General features: G+C 44.3%; 1 protein-coding gene across 1 annotated transcript in view; it reads left to right on the top strand.

Moving 5' to 3' along the window:
* Nucleotides 1-25,437, top strand: part of LOC120051004 (dipeptidyl aminopeptidase-like protein 6) — a 134,145-nt gene that overhangs the window by 100,944 nt on the left and 7,764 nt on the right. Inside the window, exons 4-18 of the mRNA XM_038997574.1 lie at nt 264-358; nt 808-882; nt 2,293-2,345; nt 2,864-2,945; nt 7,015-7,135; nt 11,485-11,639; nt 15,149-15,246; nt 15,560-15,683; nt 15,771-15,809; nt 17,686-17,793; nt 18,164-18,255; nt 22,196-22,243; nt 22,554-22,672; nt 23,893-23,940; nt 25,209-25,307. Coding sequence (XP_038853502.1) covers nt 264-358; nt 808-882; nt 2,293-2,345; nt 2,864-2,945; nt 7,015-7,135; nt 11,485-11,639; nt 15,149-15,246; nt 15,560-15,683; nt 15,771-15,809; nt 17,686-17,793; nt 18,164-18,255; nt 22,196-22,243; nt 22,554-22,672; nt 23,893-23,940; nt 25,209-25,307 — 1,356 coding nt within the window. The remainder of the gene's footprint in view (nt 1-263; nt 359-807; nt 883-2,292; nt 2,346-2,863; nt 2,946-7,014; nt 7,136-11,484; nt 11,640-15,148; nt 15,247-15,559; nt 15,684-15,770; nt 15,810-17,685; nt 17,794-18,163; nt 18,256-22,195; nt 22,244-22,553; nt 22,673-23,892; nt 23,941-25,208; nt 25,308-25,437) is intronic.

The following is a 25,437-nucleotide window of genomic DNA, read 5'->3' as shown; positions in this document are numbered from 1 at the left end:
CCACTTCTAACATCAATGTAGAGAATCCCACTTCTGACATCAATGTAGAGAATCCCACTTCTGACATCAATGTAGAGAATCCCAGAATCACTCTGAATCCAAACACTTTGTCTCTGATATTTTATATTTGCAAGTGTCCACCTTACGTACGATCGCAAGGATATTGCACATAGGACTATTATCAGGCATTATGAAAAGCTTGATCTAGCATTTGTGAAATAATCTTTCTTGCTCTGTTTCTTTGCTCTCCCTCTGTTGTACAGGTAATGAGCTACTCTATCGCACACGTGAGGGGGATGTTGTCAGGTTCAACATGGAGACATACGAGAGGACGGTATTGGTGCACAACAAAAAGTTTGTGAGTCTCTCCAACTTTCTCATATTTACACAATAGATGCATGCATCCCTATAGGCCAAAGAACAGACTGTGGTTTTTGCATGAATTGAATTCAAACTTTTCTTTTTGCGTCAGCATATCAAAGCACCCAAAGCTCTTATTGTGAAGCCTACTGAAACGATACATCATTAGCACATCGTTTGATCTGGCTCGTTATCATTTGGGTTCGCTACGCATCAAATGTTTTTGACGAAAATGCAACGTCAGTGTTGAAACGGCCGAGGTGACAACGCACAGTATGTTCGTCCCTCCGAAATCAGAAAGAGCCGCGACAAGATTAATGCGTCTGCCGACCAAGTCCGCGCCGAGCAATCCGTCAAATGCAGTCATTTAAGGATAGCCTTAATGAAAAAACACTACGCATGGTTAAAGGTCTCATCTTTTGTGTTTTCTCTCTCTCTGCTTTTCAGGAAATGTACAAAGCCAGCAAGTATGAAGTGTCTCCTGACATGAAGCATGTGCTGCTCGCCTACAACATGGCACCAGTGAGCTCCTTCATTTGTTTGCTTGTTTTTTGAATTAGCAGAATGACAGGCACATACTTCAGCGGGCTCTGAGGGGAAACGTGGCGAGGCGGTGGGGGAGAAAAGTAATCATGGCGTCCGGATAGAGGCCTGTCGCACCCCGCTACCTCTCAGCCACTATAGAGAGAAAACAGCTGAGTGGAACTGAGCTCTTCAGAGAGGGGCCAAAACACAAACAAACACCATAACACAGCTGAGAAAGGGGGATGAGGAAGGAATGGGAAAACAAAGGGAGGGAATGGGAAAACAAATGGAGGGAATGGGGCAAGGCTGAGAGTAGAGATATTTGGTTTAGCAAGAGTGTGAGAGAGGGAGGGGAGGAAAGGATAAAGAGAGGGATGGGAGGTTTTTCTGCTACAGCGGTTACTGCATTATGTAATGGCTCAGGTATCTAACTCAGCTGGAAGATTACTGCAATGTGAGATCCAGGACACAGAGTCTGAAAAATAATCAGTATGTCAGGGAATAGAATCCCATTGGCTCAGAAAGACACAGAGAGAGAGTAGACACTGTTAGAGTAGGGAGGAAAAGGTGTAGACCTGGGTTAACCTTGCCATATATATCAGGAACAGTGAACTGTCACCAAAGGTGCAAGACTGGGAACGTGTAATGGCACAGCAGGGAGGCACTAATTCAAGTGTGTGTGTGTGTGTGTGTGTGTGTGTGTGTGTGTGTGTGTGTGTGTGTGTGTGTGTGTGTGTGTGTGTGTGTGTGTGTGTGTGTGTGTGTGTGTGTGTGTGTGTGTGTGTGTGTGTTAGACAGTGCATTTGTTATTTTAATCATCCCTCCATAGCCCTGGTAGATGACAGCTCCGTCCCCCGGCTGTCATTGCACTCTCTCCATATGTCATGCTGCTGCTTGCCCTTCATAGAAGCCCCCCCTCTCTTTCTCGATCTCTTTCTCTATCTCTCTCTTTCTCGCTTGTCAATCCCTCTCTTTCTCTCCCCCAACTCTGAGGGGGGTATTCAGACGGACTACTGTAACAAGTGGTCCATACTTATCTCCTGCTACATTAAGAAGCATTCTACATGCCATCTCTCAGTCCAGGGCCTGCTAGTAGAATGCAGTGCAGACATGATTCCCACTGGGGCCAACCATACGAAGAATGTATGCATGTATGACTGACTGTAAGTCTCTTTGGATAAAAGGGTCTGCTAAATGGCATATATTATATTATGAACACTGCATTTGTGCCCTGGACTTAGTGACTCATTGACAAGGAATATTACATTTGAGCAAATACAGAATGACTTTGTAGAATACAATATTACCTCCCAACCAAATGCATATACATTCTGATGATAGTTAGCTACTAAAACATGGTTCAATGGCCAAGTACCTCATGATAGTCTTCAATCATTTTTCTTCTAGGTGTACCAGCACTCGTTCACTGCCTTCTACATCATCTGCAGCCTGGAGACTCCGTAAGTAGCTGAAACCAACCAATGCTTCCCCTCCACTCTCCTCTCCTCTCTTCGGCCCAGTCAGTCAAGTCTCTGAGCTGCCACCCAGTGAAGACGAGGAGAACTGCAGGCCAGGGGACTTGATGACCTCGTCTATCCTCACCTCCAGACTAAGACAAAGGGCCTGTGACACCTCTAATTTTCTGTCCTGCAGCACACAGCACTTTTCTAAATGAACAGAAAGTGGCAGTGATATATAAAGCACCAGTATTTATAGGTGCTCGTAAACCTCTTGGGCTAATCTGTACGACACTGGTATATCTGGGCAGGAGCAGAGCAGGCTGCTGGTGTGGTTCACTAGAGTTTTTTTTATAATGCTGTGGTTTGAGGATCCACTAAGTAAGATGTTATTTTTAAAGAAGGTGCTCAGTCATTTAATGAGGGGCAGTTAAAGGTGTGTGTTGTTAAATAAAGGTTAAATAAAAAGTATGTAGTGTGGGTGTGTGTAGTCTGAATGTGGTCTCTCCTCTGTGCTGCAGGGAGACATGGAACCTGAACCCTCCAGAGGTGCGGAACGCCCAACTGCAGTACGCAGGCTGGGGACCCACGGGCCAGCAGCTGGTAAGAACTACAACTCCCAGCAGCACCCTCTCTGTCTCACCCATACTCCATACCCCAATGTCACTCCTATTTGGCAAACCATGTTATAATGTATTTCTAAACTGAGTGTACAATAGGAATGCACTGTATCAATGACCTTTCCTATGGCCATGTATGTCTGTTAAACTATCACAAGCTACCAGGCAGTCTAGCCACCGAGAGAACATTAATAAGCATCAGTCTAGTGGTTCTCGGAGCAGACAGACTGTGAGTGATTACATCCTCCAGCACAATGCAATTAATTACCTGTAATCTCCTCAGCGGATTAATTAGTGAAGTCACTGGATTGATATCACACACTCTCTCCCAGTATTAATCATCAAACAGCCCTGATTTCAACAGTCGCTTTCATATTAAGGAGCTCCCCTCCCACCAACAGATGCTTGCCCTCTGAGCTGTGATGCTTGTTGTCAACGGTAGGATGCATGGGCGGGAGAGGAAGGTGTCTGCCGACGTGCGTTCATATAATATGTGAACGCTCCTCTCTCCTCTCTCTCGCATGTGTGTATATTATGCGCCCGCACGCACACACACACACACACACACATACACACACACTAATATCAGCCCATCTGTTATCACACTTCTCAAGCCCCTCCCCTCTTGATCCTCTCTTTGATTTCTTAAGCCCCTCCCCTCTTGATCCTCTCTTTAACACACACAAACACACACAGCTTTCTTGTCCCATGTCGAAAAGTAGTAGAATCGGGTTAAATACACATTGTTCAGAGGACAGGCAGCTCTGTCTGTGTGGATGAACACTGTTCATATAACTCCAGCTTTAGCAGTAAGTGGTCCTCTTCCTTTAAATTGGAGTTGAATCCCCTACTGAGACGCTGAGCTTTGCTTGCTCTCTACCTTCCTCTCCCTCCCTCCCTCGCTCTTTCTCCCCCTCCTTCGCCCTACTTTTCTCTCTTTGTGAGGCTAATCTCCAGAGTTGTCAACCAGCCCACAATATGATCACACATCTCCCCAGACTCTGTGTGTGTATATGGGAGGTAGGGCTGGGCGGTATACCACATTTGATGCACGGACCGGTTTGGGATTTCACTTTATCTTTTATAACGAATGTTTGGTTTGTTAAATGGGATACGCCGTGTGTAACGTTCATTTTTATACTTTACTTCGCTACTTGAGTCATCTCTCTCCGCTCTCTCTCTCTCTCTCTTTCCATGCCGCTTTTCACACAGAACTGTCACTGCCCCCATCACTCAAGGAGCGCCTTTGTTGTTCCTCAACCACGGGACACTTGAGTTCAGGCTCAAATCAAATCAAATGTTGTTATAAAATCTCTGAAGTTGGAGACTTTTATCTCCCTCAACAACTTTAAACATCTGCTATCCGAGCAGCTAACCGATCGCTGCAGCTGTACATAGTCCATCGGTATATAGCCCACCCAATTTACCTACCTCACCCCCCATACTGCTTTTATTTATTTACTTTTCTGCTCTTTTGCACACCAGTATCTCTACTTGCACATGATCATCTGATGATTTATCACTCCAGTGTTAATCTGCTAAATTGTAATTATTCGATTTATTGCCTACCTCCTCATGCCTTTTGCACACATTGTATATAGATTCTCTTTTTTTCTACCATGTTACTGACTTGTTTATTGTTTACTCCATGTGTAACTCTGTGTTGTTGTCTGTTCACACTGCTATGCTTTATCTTGGCCAGGTCGCAGTTGCAAATGAGAACTTGTTCTCAACTAGCCTACCTGGTTAAATAAAGGTGAAATAAAAAAAATAAAAAAATTGCGGGTGTAGCGAAATGCTTGTGGTTAATGCAGCACATGCAACAATGTTGATGACAATGATGCTGTTTTTACTTTGCTTCTTAATATAAATCCAAAAGTGTTCTATAGTTACACTATTAGTTTGTGTTTCTTACATCTGCAAACTGCTAGGTTATCTTTTCTTAGCTAGTTAGGCCTAAATCTTGTTAGCCGCTGATCACTAGCTAGCGAGCTAATAAATGTACAAATTTAGAGCAAACGTAATTAGCTATACAGCCTGATAACGCCAGCGATGGTGTAGACCTAAATCAGCATGTTTGTGCAACAGTATCTTCTAAATCAAAGAGGAAAGTGCGAAGCATGAATATGTTAACTACTTGAAGTAGCTAAGAGAAAACATTCAATGTAGCTAAAGATTATTGGGTCCCCTAGGAAACACTTGTCAACACTTTGGTTCCTACCCTGTCACAACTCCTCCCTGGCCTTTTAATTTGTTGTCGTGTCAAACAACACTGTATTCAAAGTGCCCACTATTATATACTAACTAGAATTAAAACAATCATTCTATTTCCAATGATTCCAACAGTTCACCCAAGTGTTTTGCTCTAAATTGCAAGTCAAATTGCAATTGCAACATTTGGTTAAAAATGAGGCCTAGTTTTTTTGCCCATATTGTGTAGCCCTACGTGGCAGTGTGGAAATGATCTCAAATGAGTGCAGAAATTGATGAAAATGTTGAAAATTATTTTTGGTTGAATTGAACAGTATAAAACAATCATAATGGAGAAAGACCAATTGAAATCACTTAGAATGTATGTATTGCCACCCTAAGGTCACGCACTACTCATATAGCAAATTTAGAACTTTTATTATTCATAAACATGAAATACTGTCACACCGTCTAATTTTTTTCAAATACCGTGATATGAAATTTTGGCCATATCGCCCAGCCCTAATGGGAGGTAACTTGGGCAGTGTTTCTACCTCCTTCAGAAGTGGGCCAAGCTCACCGTGTTACTCTCTGCCCTGGGCTCGATGGGCCCTCAGTCCATCTGCACAGAGGTGAATTCAAACACACCTGTGTTCCCCTGGCCTACCTAGCCACATAAGGAACATTGCCCCCCCCCCCCCCCCCCCCCTCCCTTTGTCTGCAAGATAGCACAAGGTCAAGACACAAAATGAGGCAGAGGAAAGGTAAGAACTGGGTTATACCTTCTTTTTTGGGGGGGGGGGGGGGGGGGGGGGGGGGGGCATTGTGATGCTATTGCATTGCCTTAACTGCTGCAAGGAAAGGGAACATACCCTATCATCCACTATTGTTGAAGTATTTCTTTATTTAAAAGAGAATATCTTTCAGACTGTGTTTACATAGCATGATTCAGTCCATGTCAGTAACAGAGATTACACGTGAACCAACGGAAAGCTCAAGACCAAAGTTATTGAGCTATCCTTAGTTACCTTCTATTGATTTCAATATAAGCCCCACGAGCTCTGCAACTGAAACTGACCCGTTAAGAGCCTTTAATAACATGAGCATTATATTTTATCGTCATTGATTTGATATGGCAGATAGAGGTTTTAAAGTTTTTTTTGTGGGTAGAGAATCTGTAATGTGTGAAGAGGAACTATAATATGCTACTACTAACAGTGGACAGAGAGGAGGGCAATGCTGTAGCCCAGTAAAGGATCAATCTGCAATTAGGACTTCTATTGATGTACAATATTGGTGTTCAATGTGGTGAGGTAAAGGATTCATTATGCAGTACATTCTTTCTCTCTCTTGATCTCCTTCTTTCTCTGTCCTTTCTCTCTCTTTCTCTCTCCTGAGCCAGCGTTATCAATCAATACTTAGACATGCAGTAATATGGAGACAATATTATGTCCGTGACATGATGAAAGTATAATCCAATAGCGAGAAGGCAGAAGGGTAAGTTGAGGCTATTTACTAGATTGTGCAGGTAGTAAACATGACTGCCATGTTGGCAGGTGACTGGGAACTCCAACACACGCGATATGTGTTTTTGATTGTATTCAACAAGGCCTGCTATATCGTGGCTTGTCAAACAAGCCAATATTGCTGCACAATGTTCATGATTCAAGTATTGCAGTGAATAGGAGAGGATCAAACATTTCGATAGAACCTTTTGAGCTCAAATTCCTCATCTGGTTAAAGCATCCTTCCATCAACCTACAGGTCAAGTTTAGTCATGCAGAACACACATCCTTTCTTCCTTCCATATTGATCACCTCAGTTTTTTCATAATTTTTTCTCTCATCTCCCTCTTCCCTTAGATTTTCATTTTTGAGAATAACATCTACTACCGTTCAACGGTGGAGAGCCGATCAATCCGCCTAGTCTCCACCGGCAAGGAGGGAGTCATCTTCAATGGGCTCAGCGATTGGCTGTACGAAGGTGAGATGACACTTTTATTGGCTGATGTGAATATTATTGGTGTTCTTGGTGGTGGTCTAATGGCGCGTATGTCCCGTTGCATTGTTGTCCCCAGAGAATGTGGCACTTGCGTCAAAATGATTCTTGTCTTGAAATGTTAAACACAACAGAACTGGTATTAAGGCTACTCATAGGTGCAGTAAACTATTTATTTTAATTTTACCTTTATTTAACTAGGCAAGTCAGTTAAGAACAAATTCTTATTTTCAATGACGGCCTAGGAACAGTGGGTTAACTGCCTATTCAGGGGCAGAACGACAGATTTGTACCTTGTCAGCTCGGGGATTCGAACTTGCAACCTTTCGGTTACTAGTCCAACGCTCTAACTACTAGGCTACCCAACCAAAATGTAGTTAAAAACAGGAAAAGTACCCAATTTGCTCCAATTTCCCTGAGTTCTCACTGCGGCTGTTCGACATAGGTAAATTAGCATTAATTCAGCAGAATTAATCTTCACTGTCTGTTCTCCATTCTGATACAGATGTCTCCCTGTTTGTTTTGACTCGACCGATCCAAGCTCTGACTCCACCTCAGTGCCTCTACCTCATCCCTTGAGGAACAGACTGCCTCACTGTGTTCAACTTTACTAATGAATTAATTTATTCCGCTCCCCGTGTGTTTGGCTCTCTGCTCCAAGACTTCTCGCTTTTAATAACACGGAGAGAGAAAGAGAGTGTCAGTGAGGGCCTGGATGGCTGTCTCTTAGTTAGGGCCTGGTGTAGTGCTCATCAATGGGTGGGGCGGCACCTGCCAACCTTTCGCTAGGTGTCTCTGACATACTGCCAGAACACTGCTAGATGTGATTCTGAGTTCCAAGAGTAATCGTAAACTGGCAACAATATTACAAATGTTACCGTATGAAGGCTGAATTCTGCACGTGCGTGATTGCGACGGTCATGTCTGCATCTGTGTGCAACGGTCCTGTGTGTGTGAGTGCAAGGTTGCTTGCACTAAGTATGCTCTCGTATTTTACACTACCTCTTTGTTAACTGTTAAAGTGTGTATGTAGCCTCTACAGTATGTGTGTTGACACACCCCTACCCCCAGATTAGTTTGACTGAGATTTTAAGCTGTGCAGTGGAGCTCTTCCAACAGCAATATTAGTCTAAGTCCATTGAAACTTTAATCACTGTCTGACCCCTGCCACATAATTATGAAGCGCTGAGGGCCTGGCAATTTACATTGATCATTTATTAAGGAAGATGAATCTTTTGATGGGATGGGAGGGAGTTGAAGCTGAGTTTGACCTGCCCCACAACGTAGACCTACCACTCGTATCATGTCACTCAATGGAGATCTCTTTGACAGACTGCGGTCTTTCAGCAATAACACATTCAACGTGTGTGTTTGTGTGTGTGTGTGTGTGTGTGTGTGTGTGTGTGTGTGTGTGTGTGTGTGTGTGTGTGTGTGTGTGTGTGTGTGTGTGTGTGTGTGTGTGTGTGTTTTTGTTTAGTGGTGACATAAGCCGTGAAGGGGAGAGAGACCTTGCCAGGTTGTGTAACATCTGTTTAGATCTGCACCAGATGACAGCATGGTCAATCACAGTGTCAGATATGGGGAGGAAATCTCCCTGGAGGAAAAACGCCACGCTTGCAGTCTAATTTTGTAGTAACCGTCTAAAAAACAGATGAGATTATCATTGTGTGTGTGGTACACTGACAGTCTTGCATAAGGGGAGTCAGACAGACACCCAAGGCGATTATAGAACGCTTTGTCATCAGTGGCCTGTCTGTCAGATTAACTGATGTGGTGGAGCAGACAACATCCTGAAATATGATGTGGCCCAGGGATAGAACCAGTACTGGAGCAGACAACATCCTGAAATATGATGTGGCCCAGGTATAGAACCAGTACTGGAGCAGACAACATCCTGAAATATGTTGTGGCCCAGGTATAGAACCAGTACTGCAGCAGACAACATCCTGAAATATGATGTGGCCCAGGGATAGAACCAGTACTGCAGCAGACAACATCCTGAAATATGATGTGGCCCAGGTATAGAACCAGTACTGGAGCAGACAACATCCTGAAATATGATGTGGCCCAGGTATAGAACCAGTACTGGAGCAGACAACATCCTGAAATATTATGTGGCCCAGGTATAGAACCAGTACTGGAGCAGACAACATCCTGAAATATGATGTGGCCCAGGTATAGAACCAGTACTGGAGCAGACAACATCCTGAAATATTATGTGGCCCAGGTATAGAACCAGTACTGCAGCAGACAACATCCTGAAATATGATGTGGCCCAGGTATAGAACCAGTACTGCAGCAGACAACATCCTGAAATATGTTGTGGCCCAGGTATAGAACCAGTACTGGAGCAGACAACATCCTGAAATATGTTGTGGCCCAGGTATAGAACCAGTACTGGAGCAGACAACATCCTGAAATATGATGTGGCCCAGGTATAGAACCAGTACTGGAGCAGACAACATCCTGAAATATGTTGTGGCCCAGGTATAGAACCAGTACTGCAGCAGACAACATCCTGAAATATGATGTGGCCCAGGTATAGAACCAGTACTGGAGCAGACAACATCCTGAAATATTATGTGGCCCAGGTATAGAACCAGTACTGCAGCAGACAACATCCTGAAATATGATGTGGCCCAGGGATAGAACCAGTACTGGAGCAGACAACATCCTGAAATATGTTGTGGCCCAGGTATAGAACCAGAGCAGTGTCTGGCACTCTTGATAGGAGCTGTGTGTGTATGGCCCCTGGAGTTTTGGCTGGTATTGCACTTTTTGCACACTGAGACGATTTTGTTTGTATTTGTTTACGGTGGTATTATTATTTTCTGAAAAATATAGCAGTAAACAACTGTGTGTGTGTGTGGGGGGGGGGGGGGGGGGGGGGGGTGTTATCCTATCTATGCTCTCTGTAAGCAGGCAGTTCAGTTGAATTTCTCATGCTTCAACTGTCATCTACCAGTGGGGCTTAGTTCTAATACGTATCACCACTGCCCCCTATTGGACGGGACTCATATTGCACCATGTGTTCTTTGCCTCAATTGACATTCCTCTGAATCTCACCAAGTCCTATCACACCTTGTCTTTGTCAAAATGTCTCAACACAGGAAGCACTACTCTTATCATAGCATATTACTTTTGATCAGTTACTGGTTGTTGAATTGTGTCCCGGTGAAGAAAGATATGTCCTTCCTTCTCCTCATTAGTTTGGCCCACCTGATTCTGTCACATTACATTCATTAACTTCTATTGCCCACCTGCCTCAGTAACAGGGCGGCTCATGCATAAGTCATATCTGTGTTAGGCAGTGAATAATTTAGAGTCAGAACAGCGAGTCTGTGAACCAGGGAGAATGGAGGAGTGTGACACTTCTCACCTGGGTAATCATAGCTAGGGAGATAGAAACAGCTCTCAAAGGACATGGAAACAAAGGTGGGTTCACACACACACATTTGAAATACTTTATTTTAATCCACAAATCACATTACATCAAGAAGGTTTTGGATAGATGGACACTGAAGGATGCAAGGATACACATACACACAGGAGATGTAGCGCTGTGTCAGACAACGAATTTCCTCCTCAAGCTAAATGCAATTAATGCACATGCACACACACACACACACACACACACACACACACACACACACACACACACTTTATCAGCTGGGTGGGGATAGATGCGGAAAAGATTACATACATACATTTAGTGTTTTTCTGCACGTGGGCGTGCCCGTGTGTGTGTGTGTCTTCACCTGGAACTGCATATCAATAGAGCCCCCTCTGGGATATTAGTGTGTGTCCTGTTGTTCATATCAACCTGCACAATTTCAAACACACACAGGCTCTGTAGGGACGCACAGAGGTCTCAGGTTTTTGATTAAGTAAGCCAAGTTCCAACAGCATTCTTTCTGTGTGCCTCAGCAGCAGAAAAGGGGTTACACACAAACAAACACACTCCAATTTCCCTGAATACAACACAGTACACTGTTGCACCTGACTGGGAAATTACTTTTCCTGTTCCCTTTCCTGGTATGGCTCTCGATTGGTCGATGTTCCTCGCTTGTGAGATTAAAAGCAGTGTTTTGATTTATTGCCGGAACATACAGTACTCCTCATTTTATGGATGTTATGACAGCGTTGAGCCAAACTGACTCTGCATTGCAATTGATGTTTGGGTCAGTATTTAATATAACCAACGTATCTGATGCAGGTCTGCACTGGGTGTTGAAATGTGGTTCCATTGAAACACAGAGTAGATTTCTGTAAGGGTTTCATCATTTTCATTATTACTGAAAACGAAAGGACATTTCTCTCCGATTATTTTCCAGAGGAGATCTTCCAGACCCATATTGCCCACTGGTGGTCTCCGGACGGTGCCCGGCTGGCATATGCCACCATCAACGACACCATGGTGCCCAAGATGGAGATCCCCATGTTCACAGGAACTACTTACCCTACTGGGAGGGAGTACCACTACCCTAAGGTTAGAACAGTATGATTACTAACCTAGTACTGACTGAAAACCACTACCCTAAAAGCCCATTTATGCTTGATCCGAAAATGTGGTCGGAGCCTTCGTATGGAGTGTGTGACAAAATTGCGGAGCCTCTGGAGCTCACATCAAGCTCCGTACCTCATTGCCATGCACCTCTTACATTTTGTAACAATAGCTACGTAGCTCCGCATTGACATGATTGGTTGACGGTAGGTGGGGGACAGTACGTCCTGTATAAACACAAACTAACTTCCTTGACAACTTCCTTCACAATAGCTCTGCTCCGCTAAGTGCAAGAAGTATGAAAGCCCTAACTTCTGCAGAGGCTGCATCGCAGTAAATGCTGTACGGCCAATGCAGATGTCGGATTGACCACGCAGCGCCTTTAAGGTCAGAACAGTATAATTACTAACCTAGTACTGACTGAAACCCACTACTCTAAGTGAACAAAGGGACTAGGGCTAGGATGAATGGGCTGACTGTAAGTTAGGGTCAGGACTGTTGCTGTCACCATGGTGCATCGGTCAGAATGCAATGAGGAGATGGAGATGAGGAGTCCAGGGTTAGGGGTATTTATTATACACAGTGAACAACAGAGGCACATGGGGGTGTCATTGCCCTCTTTGGGTACAGCGAGCACTACCCCCTCCCTCTGCACCAGCCCTTTTCTATGCACCCTACCTCGGCACCATCTCTCTCTGTCTCCTACAACCAGGCTGCTGTGGTCAGAGAGGTCGTAAATTCCTAGGGAAGATCCTGCCTCGTGGCCAGACAGTATAGAGAGAGAGTGAGTTCATAGAGAGAACAAAGGAATTTCTTCCACCTCACAGAACTGGAGAACCGAACAACATTTATGTTCTGGAGAAGGTATAAAAGATCGGTGAAGAATCCAGCTACGAACTGGTCCGTTTGGTACAATTTTCTGAAACTCATGGGAGACAATACGGCCACATTACCATAACGCTGTTTATACAATAGCCTCAGATATGAGGCTTACATCTAATTGTTGTATAAGATGAATGAGTGAGGATGATACTGTTTGTGAAATTGTGTAATGTGATTTTGGACTGTTTAACATTTCTAGGACACACGTTCCGCTAGCGGAACCCCTCGACAACATTCCGCTGAAAAGGCAGCGCGGGAAATTCAAAAATATTTTTTTGAAATATGTAACTTTCACACATTAACAAGTCCAATACAGCAAATGAAAGATAAACATCTTGTTAATCTACCCATCGTGTCAGATTTTTAAAAAAAAAAATGCTTTACAGCGAAAACACAACATATGATTATGTTAGATCACCGCCAAGTCCAAAAAACACACAGCCATTTTCCCAGCCAAAGATAGGAGTCACAAAAAGCAGAAATAGAGATAAAATGAATCACTAACCTTTGATGATCTTCATCAGAGGACACTCATAGGACATCATGTTACACAATACATGTATGTTTTGTTCGATAATGTGCATATTTATATCCAAACATCTCAGTTTACATTGTGCAAACAGATCCATATCCCACTGGGATTTCAATAGGCGATGAGTTGAAAATCGACCAGCCTCAGAATTCCCACTGATTTTTTCTCGGGTTTTTGCCTGCCATATGAGTTATGTTATACTCACAGATATCATTCAAACAGTTTTAGAAACTTCAGAGTGTTTTCTATCCAATAGTATTAATAATATGCATATATTAGCATCTGGGACAGAGTAGGAGGCAGTTCACTATGGGCACGCTAATCATCCAAAGTGAAAATGCTGCCCCCTATCCCTAAAAAGTTAATGAAGGAAACTCCAATTCCCTTTGGAGTTTAACTAAATCAGAGGACCGCCCATGAGCACAGTTATGGTCTGGCGTCCTGAGACAGGCCCTTTTCTGCTCTTCCGAATAAAACCCCCACTGGGGTATTCTATCACCAGACCAGCTTACCTCGATAACGAGAGGGCCAAGGTTTGAGAGTAGACCGAGCTTACCTCAATTACGAGATGGCTAAAGGTTGCAGACCAGCTTACCACGAGAGGGCCACGGAGACCATAAACCTGAGTATAAGCTAAGGTTTGAGTAGATGGCTGAATATTTTAACTATACCACGTGGTTAAACTCTTAGACTATTGATACCGACAAAATAAGAACAAGTCTTTGATATTAATTACTAGTCTGCAGCTAGGAATTCGGTATCATTGAATGCGAAGACCGACAACTGCCGAAACATCTATCCTATAAGGACATGAATGAATGACACTCTGAACTATCCATTCTAACCACGACAGAGAGAGGGCGGACAGACTCTCCAACAGAAACAAACTTTTCAACAGAGATCCCGACGACACACTGAGCGTAAATATATATATTGATTGCGATTGTTCCCGAATGAGTGAGCGTTCATGTGCAAAGGATTAGCATTTCAATTGTTATAATTATCACTCTGTAAAACAAGCCGCCATACCGGTTTAGCCCACTAGGGCACATCCCCCTATCATTTCTTTGTAAACTTATCTATTTTGTTTGTTTGTGTGATGCATTTCTGTGAATTACTTAGTTAGTAAATAAATGACAGTTGATGTATGGATGACTCATAGTGAAGACTGGCTTCGTGCAGATAACCAACAATTTACAATGTTTGGAATGAGACTAACGTGAGGTAAATAATAATTCATTAATCAGAAGACTAAGTGATCAGATATTAAAATATCTGAAAATTATAACTTTGTAATCTGAATATTTTCCTTGGTGCCTCGACTTCCTAGTTAATTACAGTTACATGATTAAGTAGTTTAATCACGTAATAATAATTACAGAGAATTTTTTATAAAGATAAGTCTTCAGTTTTAATGATGCCAAAGACACGACAGGGGGTTAGGAGTTGGATGGAATTCAAATAATCAAACCTCGATGATGAGCTGGTTATTTGAATCAGCTGTGTAATGCTGGGGCAAAAAACAAAACATGCACCCGGGGGGTGGGGGGCAGGACCGAGTTTGGAAAATGTTTTAGGATGTGGTGGCTTTCTCATATCACACACAAAGGAAGGAACGAAAAGGGTGCGCCGTGCCATCACCAAATATGAACCATTACTAGTGTATAGAGAGGAGCACGCTGCTTTTGTGGGAAACAGAGTGAGGAGAGGTGATTAGGGAGTGGGAACAGGTGTGGAGGGAAGGGGCGTGGCCTAGGGTAATTGGAAGCAATTGGTCCTGTATGGTTGCCGTGACCCGTCACAACACTAAGGTTAGAGCAGTATGATTACTAACCTAGTACTGACTGAAAACATGCACTCTACTGTGCAACACTACACTGCAGTAAATTGTATCATTAAACACATATAAAGGTAAAACAAACTATCTTGGGAATTGGGAAAATATACCAGCATGGAGTTAATTCTGTCTACAGGCTGTTCTTCCTGAGGTAGATGCGCTTAAAATGTCCAATAAGAACAGTTATTTTATTGATGGAATTTGAACTCATATAGTCTCTCTGTCCTCTTTTCCCCCATGCAGGCTGGGGAGGAGAACCCAGTCATCTCTCTGTATGTGGTCAACCTGAATGGGCCCCTGCACACCATGGAGATGAGGAGGCCTGAGGACCAGAGGATGGGGTACACCCCCCCCCCCCCCCCCCCCCCCACACACAGCACAACACACACAACACACAACACACAACACCAGTGAACCAGTGACCTTTCGGTTTACTGGCCCAACACGCTTAACCGCTAGGCTACCTGCCTCCCCACTACTGCTAGTACTACTATATATAACATGGTTATATACCCTTATGGCTTTCAAAGGGATGAGCTCTGTTACACATGCAATATGTCAGTAGACATTCCTAGTCCTTTATTCTAGATTTTGTATTTGCATGAATAAATGCATAGTCACAATAACACTCTTGTTTCGTTTTGTGTTGGACAGAGAGTTCTATGTCACCATGGTGAAATGGGCGACTACCACCAAACTGGCAGTGAACTGGTTAAACAGAGCCCAGAACATATCCATGCTGACTCTGTGTCAGGCCACCACTGGCGTCTGCACCAAGGTGTGTGTCTGTGCGTCTGTTTTTCAGCCCACTTCATTCACTTTTCTTCTGCTTTTCATTGACTTTTCTTTCAAATTGTCTGTTTAGAAACACGAGGACGAGAGCGAAAGTTGGCTACACAGACAGGTAAGAAACCAACCAGATTCAAGTACAAACAATGTCTTAGTGCTCTTAAAGGTAGACTCAGCGAAATGATGTCACAACAAGGAGCACCGCACATATTGAGATGAGCGAGATGCAAGACACTCTCACACAGTCACACACAGTATCTTTGCATGGCCACGAGTTCGCTTCATGCTCTTCACAGCACGGTAGCCACGGAACCAAAACAGTGGAGAAGTTGAGCCTCACTCTTCAACAGTCTTAGTTGTTGAGAAAATTGACCCACTATGCTGTTTACTTTCTGCATCCACGTCATATCGCTGTGTCTACATCTTTTTAGCAGTGCTGCAAAGTGGAATGCCACTCCATCATTTCTAGATATGTTACAAATATGTTTATATATGTGTATATATAATCTCAGCAAAAGAAGAAATGTCCTCTCACCGTCAACTGCGTTTATTTTCAGCAAACTTAACATGTGTAAATATTTGTATGAACATAAGATTCAACAACTGAGACATAAACTGAACAAGTTCCACAGGCATGTGACTAACAGAAATTGAATAATGTGTCCCTGAACAAAGGGGGGTTCAAAATCAAAAGTAACAGTCAGTATCTGGTGTGGCCACCAGCTGCATTAAGTACTGCAGTGCATCTCCTCCTCATGGACTGCACCAGATTTGTCAGTTCTTGCTGTGAGATGTTATCCCACTCTTCCACCAAGGCACCTGTAAGTTCCCGGACATTTCTGGGGGGAATGGCCCTAGCCCTCACCCTCCGATCCAACAGGTGCCAGACGTTCTAAATGCGATTGCGATCCGGGCTCTTCGATGGCTATGGCAGAACACTGACATTCCTGAATTGCAGGAAATCACGCACAGAACGAGCAGTAAAGCTGGTGGCATTGTCATGCTGGAAGGTCATGTTAAGATGAGCCTGCAGGAAGGGTACCACATGAGGGAGGAGGATACCTGCAATGACAACAAGCTCAGTCCGATGATGCTGTGACACCACCCCAGACCATGACGAACCCTCCACCTCCAAATCGATCCCACTCCAGAGTACAGGCCTCGGTGTAACGCTCATTCCTTCGACGATAAACGTGGATTCGACCATCACCCCTGGTGAGACAAAACTGCGACTCATCAGTGAAGAGCACTTTTTGCCAGTCCTGTCTGGTCCAGCGACGGTGGGTTTGTGCCCATAGGCGACGTTGTTGCCAGTGATGTCTGATGAGGACCTGCCTTACAACAGGCCTACAAGCCCTCAGTCCAGCCTCTCTCAGCCTATTGCGGACAGTCTGAGCACTGATGGAGGGATTGTGCGTTCCTGGTGTAACTCGGGCAGATGTTGTTGCCATCCTGTACCTGTCCCGCAGGTGTGATGTTCGGATGTACTGATCCTGTGCAGCTGTTGTTACACGTGGTCTGCCACTGCGAGGGCTGTCCGTCCTGTCTCCCTGTAGCGCTGTCTTAGGCGTCTCACAGTATGGACATTGCAATTTATTAACCTGGCCACATCTGCAGTCCTCATGCCTCCTTGCAACATGCCTAAGGCACATTCATGCAGATGATCAGGGGCCCTGGGCATCTTTATTTTGGTGTTTTTCAGAGTCAGTAGAAAGGCCTCTTTAGTGTCCTATGTTTTCATAACTGTGACCTTAATTGCCTACCGTCTGTAAGTTGTTAGTGTCTTAACGACCGTTCCACAGGTGCATGTTCATTAATTGTTTATGGTTCATTGAACAAGCATGAGAAACTGTTTAAACCCTTTACAATGAAGATCTGTGAAGTTATTTGGATCTTTACAAATTAACTTTGAAAGACAGGGTCCTGAAAAAGGAATGTTTTTTTTCTGCTGAGTTTGTGTTTTCTATGTGTGTTATATGACTGGTGTGCAGAATGAGGAGCCGCTGTTCTCCAAAGATGGTCTGAAGTTGTTCTTCACCAGAGCCATCCCACAGGGAGGCAGGGGCAAGTTCTTCCACATCTCCATGTCCATCACACAGGTACTGTATACTCCCCTTCTACACGCTCTCTTCTGTGTTCTGCACGAGGGCTTCCATACACTAGAATTGCTGCCTACAGCATAGCATAGACAACAGACACTTCCATAATATCTTCCATCACAAGTAGCACAGAAGTCAGTTCAACTAAGTGTGCACTCCTAATGTGACAAGAAGACATTGAGTCCAGTGATTTTTAACATGCAGTATATGTATCTCCCTTTCCTCTCACTCCCTCTCTCTCCCTCTCCCCTTCCCTCTCCATTTCCCCCCTTTCCCCCTCCCTCTCCTTCTCTCGGTCCCTCTCCCACTCCCTCTCCTTCTCTCTCTCCCCTTCCCTCTCTCTCCCCGTCCCTCTCCCCTCCCTTTCCAGCCCAACACCAGCACAGACACGCTGCAGTCGATCACGTCTGGAGACTGGGATGTCACCCAGGTCCTAGCCTACAACGAGGACAGCCAGCTAATGTGAGCTCCCTGACCCAGCTGGGCCACACACACACACACATATAATGCACTCACATGTAGTATACACACATTTATGCTGTAATTATGAAACAAACACCCACCCACAAAACCTAAAACAAACAATTCAACAAACCCCTCTCTCTCCCCTCTCTCTCTCTCTCTCTCTCTCTCTCTCTCTCTCTCTCTCTCTCTCTCTCTTTCTCTTTCTCTCTCTCTCTCCCCCTCTCTCTCCCCCATCTCTCCCCATCTCTCTCTCTCTCTCCCTGTCTCTCCCTATTTCTCTCACCCCCTCTCGTTTCCTCCCCCCTTCGCTTCCTCTCCCCTCTTTCTCTCTCTCCCCCACCCTCTCTCTCTTCCCTCCCACCTCTCTCTCTCTCTCTTCCCTCCCACCTCTCTCTCTCTCTACCCCCCCACCCTCTCTCTCCCCCTATATCTCTCCTCTCCCCATCTCTCCCCCTCCCCCTTTCTCTCCCACTATCTCCCCCCTCTCCCCCTATCGCTCCCCCCCCCCCCCCCTCTCCCCCCCTCTCTCTCCCCTCCTCTCTCTCTCCCTCTCTCTCTCACCCACCTCTCGCTTCCTCACCCCTTCCTCGCTCTCTTTCTCTCTCCCCTCCCCCTTCTCTCTACCCCTCCGCACTCCCCTTCTCTCTACCCCTCCGCACTCCCCTTCTCTCTACCCCTCCCATTCTCTCTACCCCTCCCCTTCTATCTCCCCCCTCCCCCTCTCTCTCCCCTCCCTCTCTCTCTCCCCCTTTCCCTCACTCTCTCCCCCCACTCCCTATCTTTCTCTCTCTCAATTCAATTCAAGGGGCTTTATTGGCATGGGAAACATATGTTAACATTGCCAAAACAAGTGAAGTAGATAATATACAAAAGTGAAATAAACAATAAAAATGAACAGTAAACATTACACTCACAGAAGTTCCAAAAGAATAAAGACATTACAAATGTCATATTATTAATATATACAGTGTTGTAACAATGTGCAAATGATTAAAGTACAGAAGGGAAAATAACTACACATAAATATGGGTTGTATTTACAATGGTTGCCCTTTTCTTGTGGCAGCAGGTCACAAACGTTGCTGCTGTGATGGCATACTGTGGTATTTCACCAAGTAGATATGGGAGTTTATCAAAATCGGGTTTGTTTTCAAATTCTTTGTGGATCTGTGTAATCTGAGGGTAAATATGTGTCTCTAATATGGTCATAAATTTGGCAGGAGGTTAGGAAGTGCAGCTCAGTTTCCACCTCATTATGTGGGCAGTGTGCACATAGCCTGTCTTCTCTTGAGAGCCAGGTCTGCCTACGGCGGCCTTTCTCAATAGCAAGGCTATGCTGACTGAGTCTGTACATAGTCAAAGCTTTCCTTAAGTTTGGGTCAGTCACAGTGGTCAGGTCTTTCTCTCTCTCCCCACCCTTTCTCTTCCTCTCTCTCACCCCTCCCCCTCTCCTCTCCCCCCTCCCCAACTCTCTCCACTCCCCCCTCTCTCCTCTCTCTCTCTGTAACCAAAGCTAGCTCAGCTACAGCTCACCTACAAAAGTTACTTTGAGGCGTGAACTTGTTTCTGTCAGATTTGTTCCTGGCCTACTTTAGTAACAAAAAAAATGCAAAGCCTCTGCATCTCTCTGACATCTTATTTCATGTATGTTACATCCCTTCGAGTGGCAAGTCTATGCTACTGTTGGAACTGTCTGCACTCTAGCTGCTTATACCTCCCCGAGCCGACATGTTTCTGTTCAACTGTACTGCTGGAATCTTTACACTAACCTACTCTCAATCTCACTTCATAGACTCCTTACATTTTGTGACTACTGCAATGTTTCAGTGATGTAATGTTGCGTGCACCCATGCATTTGTTATATTATTTATTAGTTGAACATACAGTACCAGTAAAGAGTTTGGACACAACTACTCATTCAAGGGTTTTTCTTTATTTTGACTATTTTCTACATCGTAAAAGAATAGTGATGACATCAAAACTATGAAATAACACATATGGAATCATGTAGTAACCAAAAATGTGTTAAAATCTAAATATATTTTATATTTGAGATTCTTTAAAGTAGCCACCCTTTGCCTTGATGACAGCTTTGCACACTCTTGGCATTCTCTCAACCAGCTTCATGAGGAATGCTTTTCCAACAGTCTTGAAGGAGCTGAGCACTTGTTGGCTGCTTTTCCTTCACTCTGCAGTCCAACTCATTCCAAACCATTTCAATTGGGTTGTCGGTGATTGTGGAGGCCAGATCATCTGATGCAGCACTCCATCACTCTCCTTCTTGGTCAAATAGCCCTTACACAGACTGGAGGTGTGTTGGGTCATTGTCCTAATGAAAAAAAAGTATGGTCCCACTAAGCGCAAACCAGATGGGATGGCGTATCGCTGCAGAATGCTGTGGTAGCCATGCTGGTTAAGTGTGCCTTGAATTCTAAATAAATCACTGACAGTGTCACCAGCAAAGCGCCCCCACACCATCACACCTCCTCCATGCTTCATGGTGGGAACCACACATGCGGAGATCATCCGTTCACCTACTCTGCGTCTCACAAAGACACGGCGGTTGGAACCAAAAATCTCAAATTTGGACTCAGACCAAAGGACAGATTTCCCCTGGTCTAATGTCCTTTGCTTGTGTTTCTTGACCTAGCAAGTCTCTTCTTATTATTGGTGTCCTTTAGTAGTGGTTTCTTTGCAGCAATTCGACTATGAAGGCCTGATTCTAACAGTCTCCTCTGAACAATTGATGTTGAGATGTGTCTGTTACTTGAACTCTGTGAAGCATTTATTTGGGCTGCAATTTCTGAGGCTGGTAACTCTAATGAACTTATCCTCTGCAGCAGAGGTAACACTGGTTCTTCCTTTCCTGTGGCGGTCCTCATGAGAGCCAGTTTCATCATAGCTCTTGATGGTTGTTGTGACTGCACTTGAAGAAAGTTTAAAAGTTCTTGAAATTTTCCGGATTGACTGTCTGTCATGTCTTAAAATAATGATGGACTATCGTTTCTCTTTGCTTATTTGAGCTGTTCTTGCCATAATATAGACTTGGTTTTTTACCAAATAGGGCCATCTTCTGTATACCACCCCTACCTTGTCACAACACTGATTGGCTCCAACGCATTAAGAAAGAAATTCCACAAATTGACTTTTAACAAGGCACACCTGTTAATTGAAATGCATTCCAGGTGACTACCTCAAGAAGCTGGTTGAGAGAATGTCAAAAGTGTGCAAAGCTGTCATCAAGGAAAAATGTGGCTACTTTGAAGAATCTCAAATATAAAATATATTTTGATTTGTTTAACATGTTATTTCATGGTTTTGATGTCATCACTATTATTTTACAATGTACAAAATAGTTTAAAAAATTCGGCCTCCCGGGTGGCGCAGTGGTAGCTGCGCCACCAGAGTCTCTGGGTTCGTGCCCAGGCTCTGTCGCAGCCGGCCACGACCGGGAGGTCCGTGGGGCGACGCACAATTGGCTTAGCGTCGTCCGGGTTAGGGAGGGTTTGGCCGGTAGGGATATCCTTGTCTCATCGCGCTCCAGCGACTCCTGTGGCTGGCCGGGCGCAGTAAGCGCTAACCGAGGGGGGCGGGTGCACGGTGTTTCCTCCGACACATTGGTGCGGCTGGCTTCCGGGTTGGAGGCGCGCTGTGTTAAGAAGCAGTGCGGCTTGGTTGGGTTGTGCTTCGGAGGACGCATGGCTTTCGACCTTCGTCTCTCCCGAGCCCGTACGGGAGTTGTAGCGATGAGACAAGATAGTAATTACTAGCGATTGGATACCACGAAAATTGGGGAGAAAAAGGGGATAAAATTAATAAAATAAAAATAAAAATAAATAAATAAATAAATTAAGAAAAACCCTGGAATGAGTAGGTGCGTCCAAACTTTTAACTGGTACTGCACGTCCAACTTGAAATGTTTATTATGTATCTTGCAGATACTTCTTGAGTACTGAGGATGATCCGAAGCGAAGGCACCTCTACAGGTAACACATACATAGCTCTGAAAAATAACTGTCCGTAATGCTGTTCTCTTCTGTTGTGCCTAGCTCTGTTGCCCACCACCCACTTGGTTACAAGTGGGTTACAGGTAAGCCCAGCGGTTAAGTGCATTGGGCCAGTAACCGAAGGTTCACTGGTTCAAATCCCAAGCTGACTAGGTGAAAAATCTGTCCATGTGCCCTTGAGCAAGGCACTTAACTGTAATTGCTCCTGTAAGTCGCTCTGGATAAGAGTGTCTGCTAAATGACCCCCAAAAAATGGGATTGGCTGAGTGTCCTCTTGTTGTGTTTGTAGTGCGGACACGGTGGGCCCCTTCAACAGACGCTGTCTCTCCTGTGACTTCTACGAAAGCTGTGGCTACGTCAAAGGCTCCTTCAGCCACAACATGAGCCTCTTCCTCCTCAGCTGCAAAGGTGGGAGTCAGTCTGTCCATGGGTTGGTTTGTCTGTCTCTCCCCAAGTGAACCTTTGGCCTCTCACTTCTTTCTGAGAGACGCACTAATAAAGACACAAAGAATTCAATGCATGTGTTGGTGACGGATGATATTTGGTCACAAACTCAATAATTTGTGCAGTGTATTTAAACCTCTACAATGCCTCTACCAGAACTCCTGCATTATTTCAACATGTGGCTATGGGTCCAATAGCAGCATCCCAAAGATTGTCATCCTCTCACTGAACTCCCTGGAACCACACAGGACAGCCGTGTTTACTGAACCTGTCTCTACCTCATTCACTTTTAATCCCTCACTCCCCTACTGCCTCTTGCCCGCTTTCATTTATTTGACGGGATTGTGATATGATTACAGCTCTGTGAGAGATTGCCTGGCCTACTTTGCAGACTCGGAGCCCCAAATGTTTGTTTCTAGAATGTTCACAATTTGCTAAGTGCATCTATCATTTTATTATGTGTCCCTTCCTAGTGCACCACTGTGTTTTAGGAGACAGAGAGAGAGTGTTTCTTTCTACAGGGCTTGTTTGTTTGGAAGCCAGCTCCTGAACACTGCAGAAATGATTTGGGTTGTGTTCAATTAATTGAATAAGCTAATGATAACAAGGAGGTCTGGACTGCATATTTTGTGCTTGTAGAAAACATGTGAAGTAAAACATTATTTGTAGAGGCTTGAGTCTGTTCTCTGCAAGCAGATAATGTCAGGCTTTCTGACTTTAATCAATTATGTTTTGATGTTGTGTCTGAACTTCTCCAATGGCTTAAACCATGGGTTTGGGGTTTTGAAAGAAAAAATTAACTTTGAGGCTGGACTATATTGTGTCTCAGTCTTCTATCGTCAAGATGCCATTTTAAATGGCACCTTGATATTGAGTTCAAATGATTAGATTCTGATTTTTATGCAAGTCTTTTTGCAAGTCTAGATAGAAATGGATAATTAAATAACCCTTTCCCGTTCTCTCGCTTTTCCTACAACTGTGGACAGTGTGGATACATTTTGAACCATGCAGTCATTTGTACATAAGAAGGAGCCACAGAATGTACTCATAAACCCAGACAGAGATGAGACAGAGTAGTGCCACCACAAACTAATGGACACGTATCTTGGTTTCAATGCAAGAGAAATGCCTGATGCTGATGTCTTTTTTTTGTCGTCTTTGTTTTTGTTTTGGTCTTTCTCCAGGCCCTGATGTCCCGTTTGTAGCCGTGTACAGCACACAGGACAGACAGAGTGAGTATTCTAGTTAGGATTCTGTTTGGATTCTTTCACATAAAAAATTGGTCATCAGATGAAAACATTCACACCCTGTTTATCTCTCAAACACACACCACACATACACACACCACACATACACACACTGCATGATCTTCCTCTTTCTTTCCTCTATTGTTAATATCCGGCACACACACACACACACACACACACACACACACACACACACACACACACACCTGTAGGACATCCACTCCTCTCCATGAATAAACATCACCCCGGAAATACAGTTCTTTATTAACATCTGTATCTATCTCTGTGTTTACAGAGCGTTTACAGACCACAGAATTAATGCCCTCCCCTCCATTCCTGATTCACAAAATGACCACCCACAGCCGTGTGACCTCATCAAACAGGCACAGCATACGAAGACTTTGACAGCACAGCAAGGCCACCTCTGCTTTCTGCTGAGTCACTGTTTACAGCCTTTGCCCAGTGTGTTGGCAGCCATACTGATTACATTACCTAGCTGGATGGATGTCCTCATAACAACATGACCTTCCCACTGTAATGAAAGACTATACCGTGTTTGTTTACTGCTGGTTACAGCATGTATTCTTGGAAGAATAGCCACAACTATGTGTACAAAGGGGACTAGATAGCCTACTCTGCAGTCATATTTTACAGCATATATTTCAGTTTAGAGGCCAAGGGAGAAAACTAAAGGTACTTTTGGCAGGAACTCTGCTTTCTAACTGGAGCCCTTAAAGTTATTCTGAAATGTATGTGCTGTTGTGGGGGGAATAACAACCTGGATGCATGTTCTGTGTTGTGTACTCTGCAGCGAACACACACACAGACAAGGTCAAAGAGAAATACCTCTTACAACCAGTCAGACAGTCAGGAGAGAACTCTCTCCCCGACCAAAACACCCACTCATTTTGTTACTAGTCCAATCTCAGTCTCAGCATGCCAAGATAAGCCTCTTTAAGGCTTGTCTCTCTGTAGCCAGCCATTCTGAAGTCTTCATTGATATTTACAGCCTACATTGCTGTTCTGTCTTTATCACGGTGTGTCAGTGCAGGGAGGGAGGGATGTCTCTGCATTCTGGTCATTTCCCTCTATCCTCTTCTGTTATGTCTCTTGTTGTAAGCATGGCTTCATCACAACTTCCAGACCAACATTCTTCCACAACACCCTTTGAACACCTACAGTACGTGCCCTTAGACCATGGTAGCCATAGCAACCTCAGCCATAGACTAAGGCCATGATGTTTGTCACTGCAGAGGTGTTTGACCTGGAGACCAATGAGAATCTGAGGATTAGGCTGGACTCCATGCAGATGCCCCACGTGGAATACAAGGAGATCACCATGGAGGATTACAGTACGTTATGTTCCAGTCTAACGCTAAGGGAGATTTCAACAGCAGAGCTGTCTTTTAAAGTCTGCTTTGTTCAGATGAACAGATAATGAAGCTGAAGAACAAATGAGAATTGTGTAGTGGAAGTATAATC

This window comes from Salvelinus namaycush, chromosome 7 (genome assembly GCF_016432855.1).
Source record: "Salvelinus namaycush isolate Seneca chromosome 7, SaNama_1.0, whole genome shotgun sequence".
Lineage (NCBI taxonomy): Eukaryota > Metazoa > Chordata > Actinopteri > Salmoniformes > Salmonidae > Salvelinus > Salvelinus namaycush.
This window is presented reverse-complemented; position numbering and strand designations above follow the sequence as displayed.